The sequence below is a fragment of the Podarcis raffonei genome, chromosome 15 (assembly GCF_027172205.1).
Source record: "Podarcis raffonei isolate rPodRaf1 chromosome 15, rPodRaf1.pri, whole genome shotgun sequence".
NCBI lineage: Eukaryota > Metazoa > Chordata > Lepidosauria > Squamata > Lacertidae > Podarcis > Podarcis raffonei.
Genome location: NC_070616.1, coordinates 16,909,570 through 16,935,486, shown reverse-complemented (window position 1 = coordinate 16,935,486; position 25,917 = coordinate 16,909,570). Strand labels below are relative to the sequence as shown.

The 25,917-nt window shown below is 45.6% G+C and overlaps 1 protein-coding gene across 7 annotated transcripts in view; it reads right to left on the bottom strand.

The window, feature by feature from the left end:
* FLI1 (Fli-1 proto-oncogene, ETS transcription factor) overlaps window positions 1-25,917 on the bottom strand; it is a 120,180-nt gene that overhangs the window by 38,440 nt on the left and 55,823 nt on the right. For 5 of the 7 annotated variants that reach the window (XM_053366449.1, XM_053366448.1, XM_053366455.1 and 2 more), the window contains one exon: window positions 5,964-6,175. The exons of the other annotated variants lie outside the window; for them this stretch is intronic. In XM_053366449.1, coding sequence (XP_053222424.1) covers window positions 5,964-6,175 — 212 coding nt within the window. The remainder of the gene's footprint in view (window positions 1-5,963; window positions 6,176-25,917) is intronic. 7 annotated transcript variants of the gene reach the window in all.

The following is a 25,917-nucleotide window of genomic DNA, read 5'->3' as shown; positions in this document are numbered from 1 at the left end:
TTTGTATGCAAAAGGTCCCAGGCATCATCTCCAGTGGAGGCAACTCAGGTGCGAGTGGGAACATCATTCACCTGAAACCCTGGAGAGCTGCTGACTATCAATGTCTCAACAAAGAGCTAGATGGACCAAGGGTCTTCCTTCCATGTTCCTTTTACATGCCAGCCACACCCATGGAGGGCAGGGGATGTGGTCACGGCCTGTGTTACCCATGGAAAGCAGAGCTTGCCCACATGGCACAGTGGACATTATACATCATCTATTATTTCAGGGTGTGTATGTGTGTGTCATCTGAACTAACCACCTCTCACATTCACACACACACACACGCACAACCACCTCCCACATTCACACACACACACCTCTCACATTCACACACACAAAATCCAGCGTTGAAATAATTGCCCCCATTCACTGAAAAGGGAAGCCTTACATCTCTGTGCTGGATTCCCATCTGGTGAACAAGCCTGAAGGATTTTCCAATTGAGAACATTAAATTTGTTTGTTAAGGCGCAGAGGCAGAATTACTCTAGCATAGTTATCGTGGCTAGGAGATAAACGTTCCGCTGAGATATTCTCGAGGCGGATGGTAATTTTTTCCTCATGTCTTTCTGGGGAGAAAGGCTGCTTGGAAATGGAAATAAGATGTATAACTTACACATGTTAGAATTTAAAGTTGCACTATTTCGCCTACTGTTTTTCCAGGCACTGAACCAAAGTCAGTCTTTGGAGAGGCAAATTGCTGGAGTTTTAATGTCCCCGTGGCAGTTGGGGGGGTGTTGAGGAACTGCAGGGCAGACAAGCCTTGGAGAGAGAGAGAGAAAGAGAGAGAGAGAGAAAGGGGGGGGGGAGAGAGAGAAGGCCAGACCATTTCTCACTGGCAGCAGAAATTCTCAGTGTCAGGTGTTAAAAGCTGCAAGTATTTGGAGTGCAAAATCTTTGGCATGCTACAGAGTTTCTCTGGAGGGATTACTGCCTTCTCCAAAGTAGTGTTTGGGCTGCCAGCAGATGTATAAGATGGGACAACATCAGAGAGCAGAAACTGCTGTCAGGGTTTCAGGTTCAGATGTCTGGTGCTACAAGGCTGAGGGGTTGATGCTGTGGTCCTCTGGATATCATTGGCTTACGATTCAGTCCCAACCAGTGCTTTTTTTCTTAAAAAAAATATGTTTAGGGGTACTCATTTTCCTACTCATATTGAAATACTGCCCCTCAATGAGGCCAAACATAGATTCACAAAATGTTTAGGGGTATGCGTCCCCCCCCAGGGGAAAAAAAGCACTGGTCCCAACCAAACAGACCAAAGGATGATGGGAGTTGAAGTCCAACATCGGGACAGCAACTTCTTCAGCAATCTAGGAGGGGCCCAGAAGCTGAGACTCTTAGGTAGCAACCATGCTGTGACTACCCTGGTGTTTCTCACAGTGGGAAGGGGAGATCTGAATGCGATAAACACTCAATGGGACATGTTGGAGAGCAGCAAATGGTCACAGTGCTATGAGCATTGACTCACTGAGGATAGAGAAAGCCACGTATGGTCTCTCTGATGAATATGAGAATGGCAGTTGTCTCAATTATTTTGTTTAAAAGCCACCTAAGGTTTCCAAAGGATCTCATATCAGGTCAGTCTACTGGGGCTTCTAGCTCAGCATTGTCTACAGTGGCCTGCAGTTCTTCCAGTCCAGGTAGAGATATAAAGAACTGGATAAAGATCATGTGCTATGGGCCTTCCCACCATCTAAGTTCACAGGGCTTTGTAGATGGATTCCTGGAGAAGGAAAGGACTACCAAGAACTACTAGCCACGAAAATTCTCACTATTCTGAATTTTGCAAGCAAGGAGCACGAAAATGCATTTACTGGGGTAAAACGTGCATTAAAATGGACCTGTTCATGAAACAGAGCATCGCAAAATGGATCGCATTTGGGGAGATAGCTTTGCAAAAAAGAAAATTAGGGGAATGAGGATGAATTTTCACAAAGGCTTTAAAAAAGAAATTGCAAACTTGTGTGGAAATGTAGAGAACTGATTGACAGAAAGGCAGATCCAGAGAGCAAGTGAAAGGGACAGATTTGCCCAGTGCTTTTTTTTTCTGGGGGGGATGCAGGGGGCGCAAACCCCTAAACATTTTGTGAATCTTTGTACTTTTGTCCATTTACTGTATTTGTTTTTCCTGATTTGAACTATAAAATGGTAATTTTCTTGAATCAAAATGAGAGTACCCCTAAACATTTTTTTTTGGGGGGGAGCACTGGATTTGCCCAGGTGAAGAAGAGAGTAAATGCTGCTTTCTTGGGAGGCAGCTGGAGCCCTGTAAAGCTGAGGGAGAGGGAGAGGCAAAAAGAAAGAAAGAAAGAAAAAGAGAGAGAGAGAGAGAGAGAGAGAGAGAGAGAGAGACCGTGTTTATTATTCAGAACCCAAGAGTCACAGCTCTGCCAAACAACTGCGGGGTACAAGAAACAGATGAACGGGGTGGAGGCGGACCCTGAAAACCACAAACATGGGATGTCAGCAGTGGCGTAGCGTGGGTTGTCAGCACCCGGGGCAAGGAAAGTAATTTGCGCCCCCTAACCCGTGGATTTGCCCTAACCCCCAGATGTTGCGCCCGGTGCGGCCGGCCCCCCCTGCACCCCCACGCTACGCCACTGGATGTCAGCATTATTTGTGGGGAGGCGGGGCAAGGCCCTTCTGCCTGGCACGATGCCAAGGACACCAGCTACTTTGCCAACGAGGGGACTCAGGCTATATACAAAGATGACCGAGTCTCGAGCCTCAAACTCTCCCCTTGCATTTGCAAAAGGAGGAAATGTCACAACGATTCCAACTGGCCTTCTGCGTCTCCCCACCTCCACCCAAAGATGGGGACAATTTGCCCCGCTTTCCAAGGACCTGCCATCTCCTGCGGACTAAAGGAAGAGAAATCAGAATAGCCAAGATAACAATGAGAGGAGGCATCTGAAGCCTCTGTTTCTTTCACGGCTGCGGTTGATAAGCAGGCGTTTCTCTTTGGATCAGTTTGGCATTATCGATGAATTAAGCCAGGGAGAAAGGTAAGTATTCTGGGCCCTGATGTGAAGGAGCCAAGATGAGTGCAGCGAGGAGGCCATTGGGATAAATCAAGGCCACTGCAGATTTTAAAGGGCTGCTTAAACCGGGTCCCCCTCCCCTTGTCTGAGGACTTTCTGTGCTGGTTTACACACACACATGCACACAGACACACACTCTGTTTTCCTGGGCAGATAAACCATGATTACACGTGGAGAAGGGCACTTTCTGAAAGTCACAAACTCCACCCAATGGAGTATTTTTACAAGGTGAAATACAGAAGTGAGGAATTGGAGGTGGGTGCAATTGTGTGCTGGATTTTCCCCCCACCCTCTCTGATGTTTTTCTTAACTTTGATATGACCCCTGGTGCTCCCCCAGTTCAGTGGTGGGCAGCTGTTAGACTTAACCCATGAGGTAATTTTGAGACCCTGGTCTGAAATGGTCTTCCATTATAATACCAACAAAGGAAGAATGGCAGATGAAATGGATAGAATATGTAGAAATGGCAAGATTGACCAACAGAATAAGAAACCAAGATGGGGAAAAAACATTTAAAGAAGATTGGAAATGTTTATGGAATATTTGGAAAATTATTGTAAGCCTATTAAAAAGTTAACAACAACAGAGTAAATTCAGCAGTATATAAATTTGGTGAATTAAATGAAATGTAATATGATACAACAGTACATAAGAAATAAAATAAGTTATTTAAATATAATTTAAAAGCATACAACACCTAGCACGGTGCATTACTATGGCTACAACAGGCAGAAAAATTGTTATGTGATTCGCCAAAACCATCCACAGTGGTCTGTGGAGGTAGGAGGAGTTTGAGAACCGCTGGAGCTGAAGATTGCTCTTGGGAATCTTTTATTAATTCCTATTTTTGAATGATAAAGGTTGACATTCCTACTGTCTGGTTTTTGTTTGTTTGCTTGTTGTGGTTATTGAAAACAACGATAAAAAAATTGTTTCAATAAAGAAAATATCCCAGGGACAGGCATATGGAGTCTGCCAGCAGAGCTCAGAATTAACATTGCTGTCTCTAAGGTGTCGGGGTTAAGATTCCCACCCAGATAGTTCCATAATCCTATAGCAACCTTAAAATCAAAGCACCAGGCATTATTCTTACAGAGTTGTCCTGTTTGCAAAAAAAAAAAAAAAGCTGCTAATCCAGCACAGACTCAGGCACTAGAAAATATTTATCCGGTTCTCGTTGGAAGGATAATAATTCAAATTGCCTTGGCTCATGGAGTCTGACATATTGTCCCCATTTCTTTTGGAGCACAAGATTCCTTGGAATGAGCCACCAATTCTGTTTATCTGCCTCTAGGCGCTGCTTCTGAATTTCCTCATTTCAGGCGCAGGAAAGAAGATCACAAGGGAGGCTAAACAGCAAGCCAGCGGCGAGTTTCACCCGTTGCTGATCATGGGATGAAAAGGGCCATCAGGGCAAAACCACACCACAGCTAAGATGCCCATTTGTAGCCCCTCTGAAGAAAAGCGTACGAAAGGGTGACCTATGGCCTGACAGTTGCTGGCTCCATTTGTCTGTATTTGCATTGGGACTGGCAAGGATCACAAAGGCGGAAGGTGTCAGGCTCTCATTCATTGGAGGTTTTTAAGAAGAGGTTGCATGGCCATCGGTCTGGGATTCTTTAGCTGTGGTTCCTGAATTGCTGGATGATCCTTGGAGATCCCTTCCAACTCTACGATTCTATGGGGTGTAAAGGCCAGTTTGCCAAAACTACTGGGGAGAAGAGAGAAATTGTGCTCTACAAAGAAGCACACTGCAATTTGCAGGTCACAGCACAATTTTGTTCTCTGGTGCTGAGTTTCCAGGTTGTGGTGCAGAGGGGACACAGCTCTGATGCCCCTGGCATATCTAGAGGCAGCTGTCCTGTACAGTGGTACCTCTGGTTACGTACTTAATTCATTCCGGAGGTCTGTTCTTAACCTGAAACTGTTCTTAACCTGAAGCACCACTTTCTGTTCTCATCCTGCAGCAAAGTTCTTAACCTGAGGTATTATTTCTGGGTTAGCGGAGTCTGTAACCTGAAGCGTATGTAACCTGAAGCATACATAACCCAAGGTACCACTGTATATGTATGTAGCACCTCTGGACCACAAAGTGACAACCCTAAACCCTTATCCTGGAGTCTGAAAACCAGTGGCCAAGGATGATGAGAGCTGTAGACCAGCAACAGCATTGCGGGAGGGCAAGTTCCCCTTCCCTATTTTTCAGTGTGTGCTGGAATTTCATGCAACAGCTCTCCCTTTTTTCCTTCCACATTATGGCCAGTTGCCAGAAGCTCTTATCTAGAACCAAATTCTATTTCAGGAGGGGGGGATTGGCATCGGTTACTTGGATGTAGGGGAAGACCCCCCCCCACACTCTGCTGGAGAAGTGAGGAGAATTAGCGACGGTTTCCAGGTTCCAGCAAGATCTCACAAGAGTCCTGTGAAATCTTGCGAAGGCCTCATGCAATTTTACCAGAGTTTGTGAAGGCCGCATGAGGTCTCTGAGAGATCTTGCAGAGATTTTGCCAGAACCTGGAAGCCACAGCTACACAACTCCAGTAAGCAGCGAGGCTGGCAAGGGTGTGTGGGTGTGGGTGTGTGCAGGGTTTCACTTTCCCATTTCACCTCAGGAGGGGAAAAAAAGACTGTTGGCCCTGCAGTAGGAGAGTGCAACCTGAACTCCAGAGGTGAGGATCTCCTCTATGTGCCTTTCTGAGCTTCCCCACAAAGGATCCCAAGCTGGCACCAAGGCATCCTGTTCACACATTTTGTCAGGGCTTTTTTGCAGTTCTGTCAGGTGAGCACCATTGCCATTATAAGAAAACAAGGTTTGTGTTAATGGTGAGTTCCGGCACCTCTTTTTCTAGAAAAACAGCACAGCCTTTTGTCCCTCCTCACCTGGATCCATTCATATGCTCGTACTCCCTCTTGACGTTGACTCGGACTGGCTGGTTGATCCACTCCTGCTGAGGAGGCAAAGGGTTGATTTTGTGCGGCTGGCCATAATCGGGGTTCCCTGAGGCTGTCATGTCTGCTTTGGGGAGGTGAGCAGCAGCGCCGTAGGTGGAATCAAAGAGGGACTGATCTTCACTCACCACGGAGAGGGCCTCCTGGATGCCAAAGAGAAGAAACCCAAAATTAAAAATGGTTGTCAAAACTAGACTAGAAACTCAAGTTATGCTCCCTCTTTGAGCTGGCAAGCAGCTGCCCAGGCAGGCTTTACCTGAAACTAGCGTTTGCCTCAGAGTTGCAGATTGAATCAGATATTTTGCACCTCCACCCAACTGTTAAGTGAAACTCATGGGCTCTTGCTCTTAACTGGAACTTACTGGAACCAGGAGCAAAAGATTCACCAACAGTCTACTGCCTCCCCTTTTTCTGGAGAGGGTTCTGGAGTTGAAATAGCTAAGAGCTCAGAGTGAGGGTGAAATCCAGTTACGCTCAGATTTTAATGCAAACCTCCCTAAATCACACTTTCCAAAACAATATGCGAAGTAAAAGACAGCTGTCCTACAAAATCTGCAGTTCTCTGAATCTGGTGCACTTCTCTAACCAAATCATATGTATTAAAATATGCTGGGGAAACCCAGACAGATGGACAGGGTACAAAAAATTAAATTAAATTAAATTGTTGTTGCTGCTGTTGTTGCTATCATCACCATCAGTATCATTTATATTAGTCAAAATAGCAAAAAAACAAACAAACCCCACAGCATTTTATCAGGGGAAACAGCTTGCAAAAATATGTGAAATTAGAAGAAATCTACACCTAAATGTTGGTGTAGTGTGTGTTCCCCGCCCCCCCAAACTGAAAGATTGGAAATTGAAACTGCAAATTTGCAATTTGAGATTGGAAGAATGAGAAACTGAAAGAACCCAAAATCAACAGTTTAGCCCATCCTGACTGAGGGCTGAGATATATGAAAAACCACTTGGTGGAGGCAGTTTGGTCAATCAGGCCCCATGACAGTAGCAGCCCTTTTGTTTGGCATGGCTTCATATGCAGAAGGCTGCTTATGGCAGAAGATTCACATCATACTGGAAAATGCTAATGCATAGAGTGTGCTGTGCTATGATGGAAGCCCCAACACTGGTGACTCTCAGTGTCTGCAAGTTGAGCATTTTGAAAATCCTGGACAAACTTTGTAAACATCCAAATACTCAAAGGAGATGCAGCAACAAATATTAAAGATGCTCATCAAATTTGAAGATGGCACCAAACTGAGAGGGGTGGCTAATGCCGCAGAAGACTGAATCAGAATTCAAAATGACCTTTATAGACTGGAGAAGCGGGCCCAAGCTAAGAAAATGAATTTCAGTAGGGACAGATGTAAGATTCTGCTCTTAGGCAGGAAGAACCAGATGCACAAATATAAGATGGGGAACACCTGGCATACTAGCAGTACATATGGAAAGGATCTAGGGGTCTTGGTGGGCCACAAGCTTAACTTGAGTCAACAGTGTGATGCAGCAGCAAAACAAGCTAATGCTATTCTAGGCTACATCAACAGAAGTATAGTGTCCAGATCAAGGGAAGTAATAGTCCCATTCTATCCTGCTTGGTCAGACCACACCTGGAATATTGCGTCCAATTTTGGGCATCAAAATTTAAGAAGGGACCCTTTGGGGTCCCTGCCAGCTGGGCTCCTTCAGTAATCTACAGCAGCAGATAAAGAGGCTTCTATCACCCAGTCAGGCTAGAAGCAACCTAGGCAAGTTCCTTCCCTGCAACACAATGGCCTGTCCTGATCTTTGTAAAGCCAGCCAGACTGAACTTGAGAGAGGGGCCTTGTGCTTGCCTTTCATTGCCCTTGGTGGAGAGCCAGCTCTCTAGCTTTCCCCCATTTTGTAGATCTGCATTCCTGGCACATTGCTGTGGGCTCTGTCTGTGGCCAAGCTGAACATAGCCCAGGTTCCTGGGACTGTCAACACCATGCCCCAACCCCCTGCCTCCCCCCAAGACAGCTGCATGGTGCTACAGAAGACGGCCACTTTTATGGCTGCGGGGATAGGGAGACGATTGCGGGGCGTCACTAGGAAAAACACCTTAAGAGCTCACAGAGGTATGGAAAGAATTCATACAGAAAACAAGTAGAAGGTGCTGGATGAGGTGGAAGAAGCAAACATATCACCAGCTGGTCAACCAGAGCTACAGATAATTCTCCCCCTTTTGTGGCAGCTCACTGCGACACACCTGTGCGTGTACATTTTTTGTAGATTACGAAATAACAGCAAAAATAGTCTAATCTCCAAGAGCAAGCAATCCTTTCTAGGAAACCACCCAAGGGTCCTTAGAGTTTTCCAAAGCAACGCCAAATTTTACAAGCCCTAAATCTAGACATCTTGTTATCCTAGTTCCTTGGCTCTGTGTACAGTTCACCTCACAAAAGATTAAGATCCTGCTCTAAAGCATTCTTCATCCAGGAAGGTTGAATCCTGCGATCTAAATTTGTTATAAAAACTGGCACAATTTAGTCTATTTTTGCTAGCGATGGGGAGGGGCAAAGAGTTGATTGGGGTGCTGAAGCCCCCATTCGCTGACCACTGTACCCACACATCCCAGCACCATCAACATCTGGATTCTGAGACTTGGTTGCAGGCGTAAACACTTGATGGCTGTCATAAGAGAAAGAAATATACTGTTCAATTTAAATAAACAAAACTGAAACTTTGAATTCTGCCCTCTGGGCCATATTATGCATGTTTCCTGTCTACATATAGCTATTCCAAAGGGAAACCAACCACATGGAAGGTGTGGGGAGATTCTTATTCCATTCACATTTTATTGCCAATCTACCCAAGGTGCACTTCATGAACCAGTAAGTGAACTCAGTTGCTTTTAACCTTCAAAATTCGCACTTCTCCGAATTGTCAGCGCAAGTTTATTTATTACGCTTGTTTAGTTCTCCAGCCAAAAAAACTGTGTCCCAAAATGCATTATTTTAGGCGAAAGCTTGGGCACACCAAAAATACATATATCGTTGAGACAAATGTACACAAAGACGTGACGTTCTGGGGAAGTGTTTGCCAAATGCACACATTGAGGAAAAAATACTCACAAAAATGCTTGCCAGTTTTTGCCTACCAACTGATGCGGAAATGGGGTGGACTAAGGTGAAGACTGAAAATATAAGAAGCCTGAGAAAATTCAAAATTGGTGGCTTTCTCCATCCCTGGCGATAAGTGGCCGATGATGCTTTTAGTTTTGGAAGGTTAGAGAATATATTCCAGTGGAATAAGTGCACTACACACAGGAGGCAGCAGATGAGCTAAAGGGAACTCAGAGGGAAGTGAGAAAGCCCTGGGAATAATTCAGATTGGGACTCTTAACTCACTTCTCTTTCATCTCAGACTAAGCAATCAAGGAAAGCGCAGCAGAGTTTTTATCTGCAGCCTGCAGACCTGGGTGGGGCGAAGACTTCCGCACAACTGACTTGGGAACCACTTAAGTCCATCAGATATAGGGGGTGGCTGGCTCACATTGTCAGGGATTGTTGCTTCACAATAACAGGCCTGACTTTGGAACTTCTGAATGCCTCTCAGGGCAAAAGGAGCCGTCTGAGGAAGAATCCGCCCAAGCAATTTTGAGCTGTGTTTTGAAACGACTCCTTGAATCAAGTGTTGGCCAGATTGCAATTTGGGAGCCAACGTCCAGCTGATGTCATACCAAAGCACATCTGCTGAAACAGAGGAAGTGAAGAACAAACCGACAAACAAAAAAAAGATAACCCTTAAAAATAGACAGTCAAAATGTTTTAGAGCAGCCTTAGCCAACCTGCTGCCCTCCAGATGTTCTGGACATCAGCTCCAGCCAGGGAGTTTCATATTACCGTTTTCAAGCACAGTGAAGTTGTGGTGGTGCTTTTCACAAGTCTTTCCACCTCCACCGCACAAAAGCCATTCACATCAGCACGGCTTCATTAGTATGGAGGAGGAATAATCCCTTACCTCTCAACAGCCCCTTACTCTCCAACCACACCTAGAGCCAGGTCTAAATATGCAGAATCATAGGCACAAACTACAGGGGACCCTAGGGGGCCAGGCACCCACACAAAAAATTGTGGGTCCACAGCATGGGCTCTGATGCAACCTCTGGCTTCTACTGAAAGTCACGTCAGAGGCCCTTCCCGGAAGTCACGGGGGAAGATGCGCAAGGCCTCGGAGATCATGTTGGAGGCCCTGCCAGTCCTCAGAAGCGCCACTGCGGCGTGTTGATGTAACATGATGCCATGACGTCATGACATCATGACATCACACTATGTCATGGGTGCCATTGGGCACCCACAACCTGGGGCAGAAGTTGGCGCCCCTGTGCAGAATGTATGCAAATCTGTATCATCATTTGACTTTTTTAGGGGGGGGGATGCGTTTCCTGAGCCATATCCAACTTCTAATCAGAGGAGACCACTTAAATTAATGGCCCTACATTAGCTGTGCCTATTAATGCCAATGGGTCTACTCTGAATAGGGCAAATAGGGTTGGATACAGCCTCCTCTTTTTTGACAATGCATAAGTGGAAAAATATGGCCTGGTTGCTGTTCTTGTTGTTGCTGCTGCTTTTTAGAAGAAGAAGAAGAGTTTGGATTTGATATCCCGCCTTTCACTCCCTTTAAGGAGTCTCAAAGCGGCTAACATTCTCCTTTCCCTTCCTCCCCCACAACAAACACTCTGTGAGGTGAGTGGGGCTGAGAGACTTCAGAGAAGTGTGACTGGCCCAAGGTCACCCAGCAGCTGCATGTGGAGGAGCGGAGACGCGAACCCGGTTCCCCAGATTACGAGACTACTGCTCCTAACCACTACACCACACTGGCTCTCTTTAGAACTTCTTTAAACCTCCTGGTCTTGTTGGGACTGCAAAGGCAGCAGCCTTGACATTGACAACCATCTGGCAGGGCCACTCAATCTAGATTCATCAGCTCAGTAGGTCATGAGATGTGCAGAGCTGGTCCAGAGTATACAGACAGATCTTACCACAATTTTTTAAAAAAAGCAAAAAACCAACAGCAACCAGCTGAGCAACATTCAGCTCTTCCTTCTGAAACCCCTTTCACTTCTGTAAGGCTGCCATTTTCCATCCACTGTCCATCTCATCCCTGTAAATCTCTCCTAGACCTGATCATAGAATCACAGAATTGTAGAGTTGGAAGGAAGCAAATATGTCACCTAGTTGAACTCTTTGCAATGCAGGAATGACACTCAGGCATATCGTTAGGGAAGGGAAGGAAGGAGGGAGGCCTGAAGGGTGAACATAAAATGGTTCGAAATAAATCCATCAACAGACAATTTCAAAAAACAAACACACACACATCCCTTCTTAATCACACAATTGTAGAGTTGGAAGGGACCCCTGAGGGTCATCTAGTCCAACCCCCCTGCAAGGCAGGAATCGCAGCTTAAAGCATCCTTGACCAATGGATATCCAACCTCTGCTGAAAAGCCTCCCATGCAGGAGAGTCTACTGCACTCTGTTCTTGGTTTGGAGCAGCAGAGCAGAGGCAGCCAAAACTGTTGCAGCTGATTTGGCAGCCGGGCTAAACTTGTCATGCTAATCCCAACAAGAACCACCTGGGCCTGGTGCTGGATTGATCCGAGCTGGCAAATCAGTTCAAGACTCCGAGCCTTGCCTCTTCCACCAAATACGCCCCACTTTCCCCTTAATGCTCACTTACATCTGGTATGTACATAACAATTTACAGCGCCGCTCAATTGCCCACAGACCAGACGGGGGAGGGGGGTGGAGAGAAGCATGTTCTCTCTCTCTCTCTCTCTCCCCCCCCCCCCCCAAGCGTGCATGCAATGATCCGCTTTCTCTCTCCCCACTCCCTCCCTCCCTCTCCCCTGTTGTTCCTTTCATTTGGGGGGGCGGAATAATTAGGCATCCCTATTTGTCAGCATTGACCCAAGGCTATAAATACACAGTCACATATTGCAGACACAGTTGTAAATATTGTTTTAGCAGGTTTTATGGTCTTTTCAGCTGGAGATGCTCGGGGCCAGGGAGAAGATGGTTTCAAGAACTGGCTACTTTGCAAACCAAACCACTTCCTCGACGAATAAATAAGTGAAGCACGTTGCATTGCAGAAAGCAAGCAGCAGCTTTCTCTACTTTCTGTCTCCCTTGCAGCCAGAATTTAAAGGGCAAGAAAAGGAGGGAAGTCATGAACCCTATAGGTCTTTGGAAGAAGGGGCTCCTACAGGTGACTTGTTCACTGAGCCTTCATCCTGCTGGTTTGCTTGCACAAAACATACAGAGAGGTTAGACTATGTTTGCTCAGCACTGAGCATTCTTTCTGGTTTAAGCAAAAGTTATATGGCAAGGAGACTTTATTCTGATTTGCTCACATGGTGGCCATGCACCTCCCCTTTCATCATTCATTCACCTTGGGGTACACCACTTTCCTAACCACAAAAAACCCAGTTTGGTTTTTTTTTAAAAAAGAAGTAAATTAGTTGTGATGGTGTGAAAGCTGTACTTTAATTTCACAAACCTAAATTTCTGAATCCCTCCCACAAAATGCTAGCAACCTGGAGGGGAAAACAGAATCATAGAGTTGGAAGGGACTCCAAGGATCATCTAATCCAGGGGTGGCCAACTCCCAAGAGACTGGAGACTGTGATCTACTCACATAGTTAAAAACTGGTGGTGATCTATCCCCTTTTTGGGGTTTCAGGTCACAGGTGTAGAGCTTTTTCAGGGGGGAGGTAAGCCCCATTTCTTTTCTTTGGGGTGCAGGGCAAAAATGTTGAGCTTTTTTTAGGGGAGCCAAAGTTGTTGAGCTTCTTTGGGAGGAGCCGGTGATCTACCGGTAGATCACGATCTACCTGTTGGACGTGCCTGTTTCTAATAGGTAATAATAGTATCCAACACCATCTGCATGTGAGCAGGCCAGACTTCTGCTCGTGCAACAGACTTCACTCTTCCTTCTCAACAATATATTGAATTTTGCTAAGAGGTTTTGTCTCGCATGCAAAGTTGAGAGGTTAAATGAAGCACAACAGTTAGGTACAATGCCTATGAAGTTGCTAATGTGCATAAAAAACTGCATAGCAGTCAACATTTCTCCAATGAAAATAGGGATGTCCTATTCTATAATAATAACTGTACTATTTATACACCACTCACTTGACTGGGTTGCCCCAGCCACTCTGGGTGGCTTCCCAAATAACAACATAATAAAACATTAAACATTAAAAATAACCTTCCCTATACAGGGCTGCCTTCAGATGACTCTGGGGTTGGATAACTCCATACCCTCCAACATTTATCCGACGCAAATAGGGACATCCTACTATACCCTCCAACAGTTATCTAATGAAAATAGGGATGTCCTAAGGAAAAGCAGGACATTCCAGGATCAAATCAGAAACTGTGACAGCTTCTGTAAATCCGGGACTGTCCCTGGAAAATAGGGACACTTGGAGGGTCTGCAACTGGCCGTTATGCACATTTAACATGCCCCATGGAGGGAATTGTGCACATTTCCCAGTCAGTGTACATAGTCTCCAAAAAAGGAATGAGGATCATGCATATCTCAATAACATTTTATACATTATCCAGTCAACAGGCACAATCTCCAACAGGCCTTGGATATAATGCATGCATCTGAAAAGGGTTTTTGAACATTCTCTGGGTAATATGCACATTCTCCAGTTAATATGCATGTACTCCCCGAAAAGCACGTCCTTCCTTTCTGTGTCTAGTTCAAAGGTGGGCAAACAGTTGCCCACAGGACACATGCGAGGCAGTGCCCAATTTTATGTGACTCGTGGTGTCTCCCTCTTGCTAATCAGCCAAAGTTATGTGACACAGAAACTTTATTCTGATTTGCTCTAATGATGGCCATGCATTTCCCCTTTCATCATTCGTCCATCCCACTGCAAGAGGGCTGCAGTCTCCTTTCTCCTGCCAATCAGTTGTTCCCTGCCAATCAGCTGAGCAATGGGGGGGGGAGAGACTGCAGATTCGGTGGGTGTTTAACCCTCCCCTCTGCAATACCAAAGTTGGCCCCTGCCCCAGGCACCGCAGGCGAAGTGGTCTTTTTTTTAAAAATAAGATATTTATTAAGATTGTTTAAGATATTACAATAAAATAAAAGAAAGGAAAAAACAGATGTATAACAAAAATACAGAATAAAAAAAAATTTAAAAACACATAAATTTTCAATTGCTTATTTTCCTTTAACTTGTTTCCTGGACCTCCTCATACCTCCCTTTTTTGTAAGGTAAAGGTAAAGGTACCCCTGCCCGTACGGGCCAGTCTTGCCAGACTCTAGGGTTGTGCGCTCATCTCACTCTATAGGCCGGGAGCCAGCGCTGTCCGCAGACACTTCCGGGTCACGTGGCCAGCGTGACAAGCTGCATCTGGCGATCCAGCGCAGCACACGGAAACGCCGTTTACCTTCCCGCTGGTAAGCGGTCCCTATTTATCTACTTGCACCCGGGGGTGCTTTCGAACTGCTAGGTTGGCAGGCGCTGGGACCGAACGGCGGGAGCGCACCCCGCCACGGGGATTCGAACTGCCAACCATGTGATCGGCAAGTCCTAGGCACTGAGGTTTTACCCACAGCGCCACCCGCGTCCCACAGCGCCACCCGCGCCCTTTTTTGTATTCCACCACAAATTATTAGTTCAGCAAATCCTTACCATTATATTATTACCTATTTATAATCCTTTTTTTTCATATTCTCTTAAAGCATTACAGCTGGAAACCACTTAATTTCAATCCAACATCATTCTAACATTCATTGATTTTACAATATTTCTGTAGATAGTCTTTAAATTTCTTCCAATCTTCTTCCACCGACTCTTCTCCCTGGTCTCGGATTCTGCCGGTCATTTCTGCCAATCCCATATAGTCCATCACCTTCATCTGCCATTCTTCCAAAGTGGGTAGATCTTGTGTCTTCCCGTAGGCGAAGTGGTCTTAATCGGTCGTGTGGCTGGCCCAAGACATTTTGCTGCCTGGGGTCAAGGACAAGATGCTGTGTTCCCCTTCTCCACCCCTAATCTGTTCACAGAATCTTGCTTCGACACTAGTGACTAGGTAGCATCCTTCACCAGAAGTCTAGTGTGTGAGGAGCATGCACAGCTCTCCCCTCCCACAGAAGGGATCAGGTTCTCAGGAAGAACAACTGGAGGGCTGCTCCTCCTATTGTCACTGCCCAACACCTGCCGCCTGAGGCAACTGCCTCCCAGTGCCCCATGGCAGGGCCAGCCATAGAGATGAGAAGGGTTAAACTTCCTCCGAGGAGGGAGAGGAAGGCAGGCGACTGATGTGGAGCTGGTTGGGCTGAGAAACACAGCAAATCATTCCGAATAAAATCCATCTCCATCTGCAGCCATGTTTGCTTCTCTTTAATCTGAAGCTTGAGCGTTAAGTCCTTTTCGCTTCCCGAAGCTTTGGTTTTTATTCCTGGTGCAGGAAAGTTTAGAAGCCTCTCTAGCCACGTGCCCAACCAGACCGAGAGACGCTCTGTCCGACGGTCCTGTGGTTTGATTTCCCCGTTCAGAAAGGATAAACAAATGTGGGGTGAGGGGGAATATGAAAGGACGACTCTCCGGTCAGAAGGTTACCTTTTGTTAGCACGCCACATCAGAAGGAAATAAAAAGACGCAGAACCACAGAAAACATCAAATGTCCTTTTGAACAAAACCAAGCCGGCCATTTCCAAACTTCCTCTCTTAAAGCAGACCTGGCGTGGAAGGCATTTGGAGGAGCTAACTGTTGTTTTGATATGTGAAGTCGCTGCATGCTTTGTTGTAGCTTTTTATGTTAAAGATGCCGTTCTTCATTGCAAAATTGCTTTGAGATGCTTCATAGCAAGAAACACAGGAAGCTGCCTTGGACTGCGTCAGGCCATTGGCTCATCTCGGTCGGCACTGTCTACACGCCGACTTGCGGGAAAGACTCTCCAGCGATGGCAGGGATTGAACCTGGAACCCTCTGCCTGCAAGACCCGAGCTCTGCCATTGACCTCTGACCCCCTTCCCCAAAGGAAGCTGTTGATGAATGAAGCAAACAAATGGCGCCTCCTCAAGTCAAGGCACAAACTTCCCAACGGCAGTAAAAACACAACAATGAATTAAGTGCTGCCCTTCAAAGACCCCAGAATGGGCTGCCTGAGGCAGTTGCCTCCCTCTGCCTCACTGTAGGGACAGCCCCTTTCCACACTGATTGATCTTCAGCAGTGGTTCTCAAAGAGTGTGGTGCGCCACACCAGTGTGGCAGGAGATGATCCTTCCTTTACCTATAGCATTATTTCAACAGTGGAAATGCTCCAAAAAAAATCCAAGTGTGAGATCCAACCTAGCATGAGCAGACAACTGTTACCGCCACAGGGTTCCTCTGTCCTCCACTTGACCCTCCTAGCCCCACAAAACCTGCCCCAGAGGCCTGAGAAATCCTGCAGAGCAGATGGAGGACTAGGGACTTTGCTCAGTGCTCTGCAGGAGTGAAAAAAGACCAGACCAAAGCACCTGTGAGTTCCTCCCCATGGACTTGCCTACTTTCACAGGCCCAGTATGTATATTTTGGCTCAACTGACAATGATCCACTTTCGTTCCTAGGATGCAGCGGTGGAGCAAGCCGATCGGGCGCCTGGGGCGGTGCATGCCCTGTGCCTGGGGGTGGGGCCAGTCACCCATGGGGGCACCACAGCGCCTTTGAGGTGTCTGCCTCCCTCCTCCCACTCAACTGCCCTACAGCTGAGGGGGAGCCACCACCAGTGGTGGAGCTTCATGCTCCAGCACCAGGGGGTGGAGAGCAGGTGGGGGCGGGGCTGGCGCTCATCCTGGGGGCGTGACGCACCACCCATAGGGGCGTGGTGCCCAGCGCGGGTGGGGGGGCAGCCATGATGGCACCTTGCCAGGATCTCGCTGGCGGGGGCAGTGCACTCCCCCTTCACGCCTCTTCCTCTGCCAGTGGCCACCACGTCACTCCCAGGAGAGATGTGTGGCTCGGGTGCGCTGCAGGCCCCGTGGTGACTGCCGCCCACCATTTTGTCACCCCCCCTCAGTGGGGACACCTGGGGCGGACCGCACTTACCGCACCCCCCATGCTACTCCCCTGCTAGGATGGTTGCTAATAATTCTTCTAGCAACTTGCTTAGCTCTTCAATGCCTCCGTTCTCACTGTTAGCACAACTACATTCGTTTTCTTCTTCCACTAAATGACTTTCTTTTATGCTTATCTAAGGTTCATCAATCTTGCTCACTGCTTCGGTGAATCTGTTTTCTTCTTTCATCTTTTCCACTTTTCTCATAACAGTGACAATTTTGCTGTGTACTTCTGCTTTCTGAAATACCTTATTTATTCATTATGGATTAAAATCCTTAAAAAAAAAACTTCTCTCAAACGTATTTAGTTTTACTTTTATTTCTAATTTTATCTTTTTTTCTTATTTACTAATTCATCCTTTTTCAAAGCCTTTAATATTATCACTGAAATTATGAAACCTATTCTTCATGTCCTGGAGGACACTCACTAACACTCTGTGAATATTCAGTCTCATCTTTATTCTGTATTGATTTGTTCTTAATGAGGACTGGTTCCCTGAATAGGTTACATCTTCATTTATCTATTTATCACATTCCTCAAATACACAGATACTTCCTCCAGACCCTCTATAAAATTCACAACCCACAATAAGCACAGCTTTCTATGTATATTTCACAATCCCTTCATTTTGAATAACATTGCACTATTCCTTTAATAAATATATTCCACAAACCCCACCATGAATTTCACTAGTATCTCAACGATTTCTTATAAACTATCTGACCCCCTTGCAAATGATCTCGACCCTTATTCTAAAACTTCATTTTCCAATAAACTACTACTCTATCAGTCAGGATCACAGTGCTACGTAATGTCTACTTCAGTTACTTATCTCCTCACCCCAGATAATAGTATCTATCAATAGGCTACTCCAATTCAGTTCCTGGGCATAGATCTCCACATTTGTGCTCAATGATTAGGCACACTAGCAGGAACTCTCGGTTCTAATTTGCTGTTTTTTCTCTTGCCTCAGTACCTTACATAAACAGATCCTTCCAGAAACACTCTCCCACTGCAGCTCTGCTAAATTTTGCCTTGAAGCTTGAGGTTACCCATGCAACCTCAGCAGGAGAATGGTCAGGCGAAGCTCATGAATCACCATGGAGGTTACAGAGATGGCTTCAGAGACCATACCCCTGCTCACCACAGCTCCCCCAGAAGTTTAGGCTGTTTGCCCATCTCAACCAGTATTCTCTATTCCAGCCTTGTCCAACCCGGTGCCTCCTGATGTTGTGGGACCACAACTCCCATCAGTCCCGGCCAACATGCCCAATGGTCAGGGATAACGGAAACCAAATTCCCAAACATCTGGAGGGGCAGGGGAAGGCTGGTCCACTCAAAGAGGCAGTGGGCTCTTCAAGGTCTCAGCTGGAAGTCTCCCTCATCACCACTAACAGAAGATATTATGGGTTGAACTTAAGACTTTATCCATGCAAACATGTGCTCAGTTACTGAATTTTGAATCCCATCCCACACTAGATGAAAATTTGCCTTAGAATGAACCCAGTGCTACCTTGTGGGTTGACCGTTATATAAGAAAAGCCCAGCAGTATCGGACATCCTATCTCCCAGGGAATCTTGTCTGTCATGACTGATCTTCTCAACCAGGAACAAAATGTTCCCCAGGAACACAGTTGGGAAGCCACCAGTCTATACAACTCATTCAGAGAAGCTGAGGGACATACGTAGCCGCTTCTGAAGTCTGCTATGTTGATCCACCATCTACAAGCAATGCCCATTCATTATTTTTCTTAAACCAACTCGTGACGCTGTTATTCCACCTACATTCATAAGCATTGTGTTGCAACATCCTGTTTCCTTATCCCAACGCCATTTCCAGAACAATTAGCGGAAGCCCACTAGGAAACATTCACAAGGTGTTGCTGATAGAGTCTGGTTCAAACACCAAAACATTCACTTCCAGCATGAGATGTTTTATTGAAGACTAAAGGGGGGGAGGGGCAATCAAAAACAAATAGGACTGCCTAAAGAAAAACTCACAGGAAGAGAAAGAATGCAATTTGAGGATGTTTGCAGGCCCAGTTAAAGATTCAGGCTCAGTTGGTAAGGCTTGAGGATGTGGACACGGTGCTTGGATCGGTCAGGGTGACCACTAGCACTCTAGCCCCTTGCCCCTCTTGGCTGGTAAAAACCATCAGGGAGGGAACAGGTGGCTGGGCCAGGGAGGTGATCAATGCCTCTTTACGAGAGGGGATGATCCCTGCCTGTTTGAAGGAGGCAGTGCTAAAACCACTCCCTAAGAAACCTTCCCTGGATTCAGAAAACCTAACTAACTACCAGTCAGTTGCCAATCTTCTTTTACTGAGCAAGGTTCTGGAGAGAGTGGTTGCAGACCAAATCCAGGTGCTTTGGGAAGAAACTGATTTTCTGGATCCATTTCAATTGGGTTTTAGGCCCGGTTTTGGTACAGAAACTGCTTTGGTTGCCCTGTATGATTATCTCTGGAGAGAGAGAGAGAGAGAGAGAGAGAGAGAGAGAGAGAGAAGGGAAACATGTCCCTGTCAATTCTTCTTGACCCCTCAGCAGCTTTCAATACCATCGACCATGGTATCCTTCTGGAGCGACTCTCCAAACTAGGAGTGGGTGGCACTGCTTTGCGGTGGTTCCAGTCCTACTTGGATGGTCGTTCCCTGAGGGTGTTGCTTAGGGAATGCTTTTCAGCCCCATAGCACCTTCAGTGTGGGGTTCTGCAGGGCTCAATCCTATCCCCCATATTGTTTAACATCTACATGAAACCGCTGGGTGGGGTTATCCAGAGGTTCTGAGTACATTGTCAGCAGTATGCTGATGACACTCAGCTCTGTTTCACCTTTACATCTGCAGGTGAGGCAGTGGAAGTGCTGGACTAGTGTCTTGCCTCAGTAATGAACTGGATGAGAGACAACAAACTGCAACTCAATCCAGATAAGACAGGCACTGTTAGTGGGTGGTTCCCTAGACTGGATGGTGGGAGATCGTCTGCTCTTGATGGGGTTACACTTCTTCTGAAAGAGCAGGTTCGTAGCTTGGGGGTCCTCCTGGATCCTTTGCTGTCGCTCAAGGCTCAGGTGGCCTCAGTGGCCCAGAGTGCCTTCCATCAGCTTCGGCTGGTGGCCCAGCTACGCCCCTATCTGGACAGGGGTAGTCTAACTACTGTTGTCTACACTCTGGTAACCTCAAGGCAGCTTCCATGCCACCACTGCTCCAACAATCCCATTGGCTTCCTGTTGTCTTCTGTACATGATGCAACATGTTGTTTTTGACTGATGATGTCCCTGAAGAAAGACTGAGGTTGTGCACACACTATCCCTTTAAAGCACTTCCAAAGCTCATTCTTTCCCTCAGAGAATTCTGGGAACTGTAGTATCCCCCCTTTCAGAATTACCATTACTACCAACCCTCAACGACAGGCCCTGGAATTCTTTGAAAGAACGCCCTTCCAATGTGCTTTCAAGGGGGGAAGAAGGCTATAAATGCAGACCTTCCAAGTTGTCCGTACTTTCCAGGGATGTCCCTGATTTAGAGAAGCCACCCTGATTTCTGATTTGATCCCAGAATGTCCCCCTTTTCCTTAGGATGTTCCTATTTTCATTGGAGAAATGTTGGAGGGCATGGAGTTATCAGACCCCCAAGCCATATGAATCCTGTATAGGGAAGTTTAAAAAAACATTTAATGCTTTATTGTGTTTTTACATATATTGGAAGCTACTCAGAGTGGCTGGGGCAACCCAGTAAGATGTGTGGGATACAAATCATAAAATTATTGTTATGGAATGGGACGTGCCTATTTTCTTGGCGAAATGTTGGAGGGTATGTTAATGGCTATTAGCCACGATGGCTCTGCTCTGCCTCCACAGCTGAAGACAGCAATGCTTCTGAATACCATTTGTGGAAACCATAGGAGCCAACACCTAGGGGCTGAGGTCCCTTTGGGGCCACCCAATAAAATATTTGAGGAGGATGGCCCTCCCCCAAAATTAATGGGCATTGCCATTCAAATGATGTGAGTATGTCACATCTTATGATTGATTGTGTGGGGCAGAGCTTACCTCCCCACTATTTTATTCAAATTGGCACTGGAGAGAGTACTCTTGTGCATGAATCCTGCTTGCTGACTTCCTGCAGGCATCTGGTCAGCCACTGTGAGAACAGAATGCTGGACTAGATGGGCCATTGCCCTGATCCAGCAACTGTCCCCTGGGTCTGTCCATGAGAGACAACTGTGTGATGAATCTATACGCCACCACGAATTATTCCAGGCCATCTCCATCCCTCTCTTTGGGGAAGCGGGAGGAAACCATCATTTGCCTTTTTACCTGTGCCCTGGGGTGGACAATATTAGTGCTGCCCACCTCGAGTTATTTGGCAATCCACTGGTTGGCCTCCTCCACAAATATGTCCTTCCCTTGAACTCCTCTGCGTCTCTCCCCTGACTGGCCCCCCACATTTGGCAGCCCAGCCCAAATCTGCTGCCCCCACTGGGCTGGCAAGCGTCTGTGTTTTCTTTCCACACCCAGTCCAGCCTCTGGCTCCATGCCGGCCAGTTTGCCTCCACGCACTTCTGCGAGTGTGTGTCGCGGTGGCGGGAGTATAGACTTTCTTTTTGTGTGTGTGCGCGTTGCGAACGAGTCCTCTCGTGGCATTCCAACAAAAACATCTCAATGGGATTACATCAAGCTATTTTCTTTGTCAGTCCCAATCGCACCGTGGGGGATTGAAAATCCAGCTTCAAACCGCCGAAACTTCTGTCGGGGGAGGCGGGCTTGGCTGATCTCATTTTCCACAAAAAGATTCATTAATGTTCCAATCTCCAAAAGAGCAAAAGGGTGTCCCCTGGAGGGGCTTGGTGGGTCGCAGGGTGGGATGGAATGTTGGTTTGGGGGGGGGTTCAGACCATGCTGGGCGCAGACCCAAAGTTAACACAGCAATGTGTCGTTCACTTCCAAGGAGGGTGGGGCAATGGTTGGAGCAATAAACCAGTTTCCCTTCAAGGGAAAGATCCACTCCAGAGATCCTGCAGTGATCACGGGGTACAAAATCTTCCCGATGTCCTAGTTCTGCAGAACAGCATATTTGTTGGGATGCAACAGGCAGCCCCTTTGTTGCACTTTCCAGAAACAACTGAAGAACGTTTTCATTTCAGTTTATCCTTGGGTTTTTGTGTGAGAAAATAAACAAGTGTAGTTTCCCCCCCTGCCATTTAGGGAGGTAGGTTGGGGGAATCCAGATTGGGAGGTTTTGGAATATGGAGGTTAATTTTGGGAGGGTGATCATGTTTTGATCATGGTTATTTTGTCTGAAAGGGTGAAGTTGTTACTGCTCCATTTCCTCAACATTAAAGTCTCACATCAAATATAACTGATCTGTAGAAAGGATTTTACGATCTGAAAATAGAGACAATGCACGTAACTTTCATAAGCTAAGAAAATCTTTAATAAAAACAGTTAAAAACAAACAAACAAAAAAACCATTCCAGCTGAATGCATAAGGGCTTCTGCTTAAAGTATTCATTGAGCCAAGGGTTCAAATCCAGGCTCAGGCAGGCAGCTTAGAAGGCGACTTTGGGTCGGCCGCTCACGCATATCCTAGCCGACCTCACAAAGTTATTGTGAGGACAGAGTGAGAGGGATAATCATATAGGCTATCCTGAGCTTTTGGAGGGCATAAAGAGAGGCAGGGTGGTGTAGTGGTTAGAGGGTCAGACTAGGACCTGGCAGAAACCAGGGTTCAAATCCCACTCAGCCATGAAGCTCAGTGGGTTATCCTGGGCCAGCAGTCACTGCCTCTCAACCTGACCTACCTCACAAAGTTGTTGTGGGGATTAAATGAGGTGGGGGGGAACTGTGTGCACCTTCTTGTACTCCTTGGAGAAAAAGGTGGGATACAAATGCAATAAATAATAATTACAAGCAAACAGACCAGATGGAGTCCTATTCAGGTTTCCCTCAAAGGTTTTGCAAGGCAGAGGCTTGAATGCAAACCTAAACACTTCAATGCTCTTTGTGCCCAAACTCTGCATCCTAGTCCTCTTACGTCTGGGTGCAATGAGGATAGGAAATTGGTTGGCATTTCACATTCGTGGGGATTTTGGTGCTTTGAGCACAGTCTTGGTATGAGTAACGCAGACCGAAGATGAAAAAGGGATGACTGCACTCAGGGAAATGAGAGAAAACTCCACTTGACACACTGGTTTAGGTGTTGACCTCAAAATTTGCAATCACAAAAATCTGCAATCAGTAATAAAACACGTAAGATTCCTGTTGTAACAGTTGGTGCAAGACTGCTGACTTGGTTAGAGAAAGCTGGATGGTGAAACATATTGCCTGAAATTGGGTGACCATCCGCCAGGGATTCTTAAGCCATGAACCCTTCATTACAGAATTGGGGTTCCTCCCAGCCCTATAATTTTATGATTCTAATATGTTTCCATACAAGATCTTCCCCCATCAATGTAGTGGGGGGTAGGCAATGTAGTGTTGTCCAATGCTGCTGGACTCAGCTGCCCAAAAGCCCCAGCCAGGATCAACCTCATTGGGCAAGGGGAGCCCATTGACATGCCTGTGGAGACAATTCTTGCTTTGAGCATCAGAGATCCAACATTCAGCTCTCTGCCAAGTCTTCCAGTTGTTGGGGAGATATGCCAGGAGACTTCCCCCCATTGTAGAATGGGTGAGAATGGGAGTGTGGATCACGTAACCCTTTCACTTGCTGCTAACTGTCCACTGCTTTTCACAGCTGACAGTGTCTACTCAGAAGTAAGCCCCAGGAAAGTTATGTCTAGGGGCCTCGGATATAAGGTTGCCAGGTTAATGGGCTAGATCGACGTGATAATAAGGACTGACAAAACCCGGAACCAGGAGGAAGGGATGTTGGATGAAGATTGGATTTGTTTGTATCTCTTTTCTCTACCATTAGAATTGCTTTATAAAATTGATGAACGTTAGAAAAATGTTGGAATGAAATTACTTGGCTTTAGCAAAAATGTTTAAAGAATTATGAAAGAATGTTATGGTTATGAGAAGCTGGTAAGGACAAGATTTAAGTTTTAAGCTTTAAGATTTATCTTATTATAGAAAGATAAGACTAAAACAGTTAGGGTAATGTAATGACAGAATATTATGAAATATGGAAAGGATTTGCTGGGATAATTAATAACTAGGATACAAAGAAAGGGAGGAGGAGGAGGTCTAAGAAAGAAGGTAATGACAGTTGAGGATTTGGAAATAATGAATTTGTTTTTAAATGTTTTTAATTGTTTGTGATGTATTTTTGTGTTTTTTTTTCTTTTCTTTTTTGTTTGAATCTGTATTTATATGGTGGGAGGGGTTTGTCTTTTTTTCCTTTTTACTTTGTTAATTATTTTTATTTTGTATTTTTCTTTGCCTCTATTTTATTCTGTAACACTTTGAAAATTCCAATAAATATCATTTTTTTAAAAAAGGAAAGTTATGTCTAGGATTGCAGCCCAAGTTCCACACCTAGGGTGAAATTAAATCCAGTTTGCACTGAAAATGCAGCCCTAATCCTGATTCACACTTTCTGAAACTATACACAAACCGGAACACCCGCCATTCACTGAATCTTTCACATCTCCAAAATTTGCAAGGCAATTAGATGCAAGGGTAAAGTGTGCATGAAAATGCATATGTTAGTAAAAACAGCATACAAAAATGGGGAAATGCCCTGCAAAAAAATGTGTATATTAGTCAGAACTGCATACCCAAAAAATGTGAATATTATTAGGGGGGAAATGCATGAAAATGCTAATAATTTTTAATTCATGAGGATTTTTAATTCATGAGGATTTTTAAAATTGAAAACTGATGTGGGAAGGTGGAGAACTAAAAGTTGGGGAAAATGAGAAGCCGAAGGATGCCAAAATTGGCATCTAGGTCGCCCAGATGTGATGGTTCTGCATGCATGGATGTGATCATGGTAACCAAAATGCATATATATCTCTGCATTAGAATTTCAACAGTTTTGTAGGGAGACAGAGCTGTGGCAAAGGTCAATGAACGAGGCCTCTGTGGGGACATAAAGGATATGAAAGAGTTTTTCTGTTTTCCCCACATCTGTTCTATTGCAAATATATTTTAAATGCTCTTGGAATTGGAACTACCCATTGAGCCCACCCTAAAACCACAATATTTATTTCTCTATTTATTTTTATAATATTTATTTCCCACCTTTCTTCCATCAAGAACTCAAGGAGGAGTCAGTGATCTAAGTTCCACCATCTAGGTCACATGACCTCAAAGTGAGCCCTAGGCATAGCAATAGACTGTGAGGTCACTCGCAATGACTAGAGGTGGTTGAGAAATTAGCTCTTTGCAAATTCCCATGCTAATGAACCTGTTTTCAGTTCCATGGGATTCGCAAATGGGTGTTTCTTTTCCTGGAAGCAAATGATATGGAAATAAGCACTATAATTCCAGAATCTCAAATAAAGTGTGGAAACTGACAGTAAGGGAAATGTTGGGGAACTAGAAGAAATTGCCGTGTGCGTGAAGCCACTTATCAGATGTCTTCTAAGGGAGCATGATCCAACCTAAGATGGCAAAGTACTTGCCCAGAGATGGAAAGACAACAAGGTCCCAACCAGAAAGGAATGGCAAACTAAACTGATGGACTATGTTGAGATGGCAAAAATGACTGGGAAAATCAGAAACCAGGAATATGAAGATTTTAATATAGACTGGAGGAAAATTACGTTGTACCTAGAAGACCACTGTAAACAGCTGAGCTCTTTAAGAGGACTTAAATAACACTTGTGAGTTAACAGAGACTTAAGATAT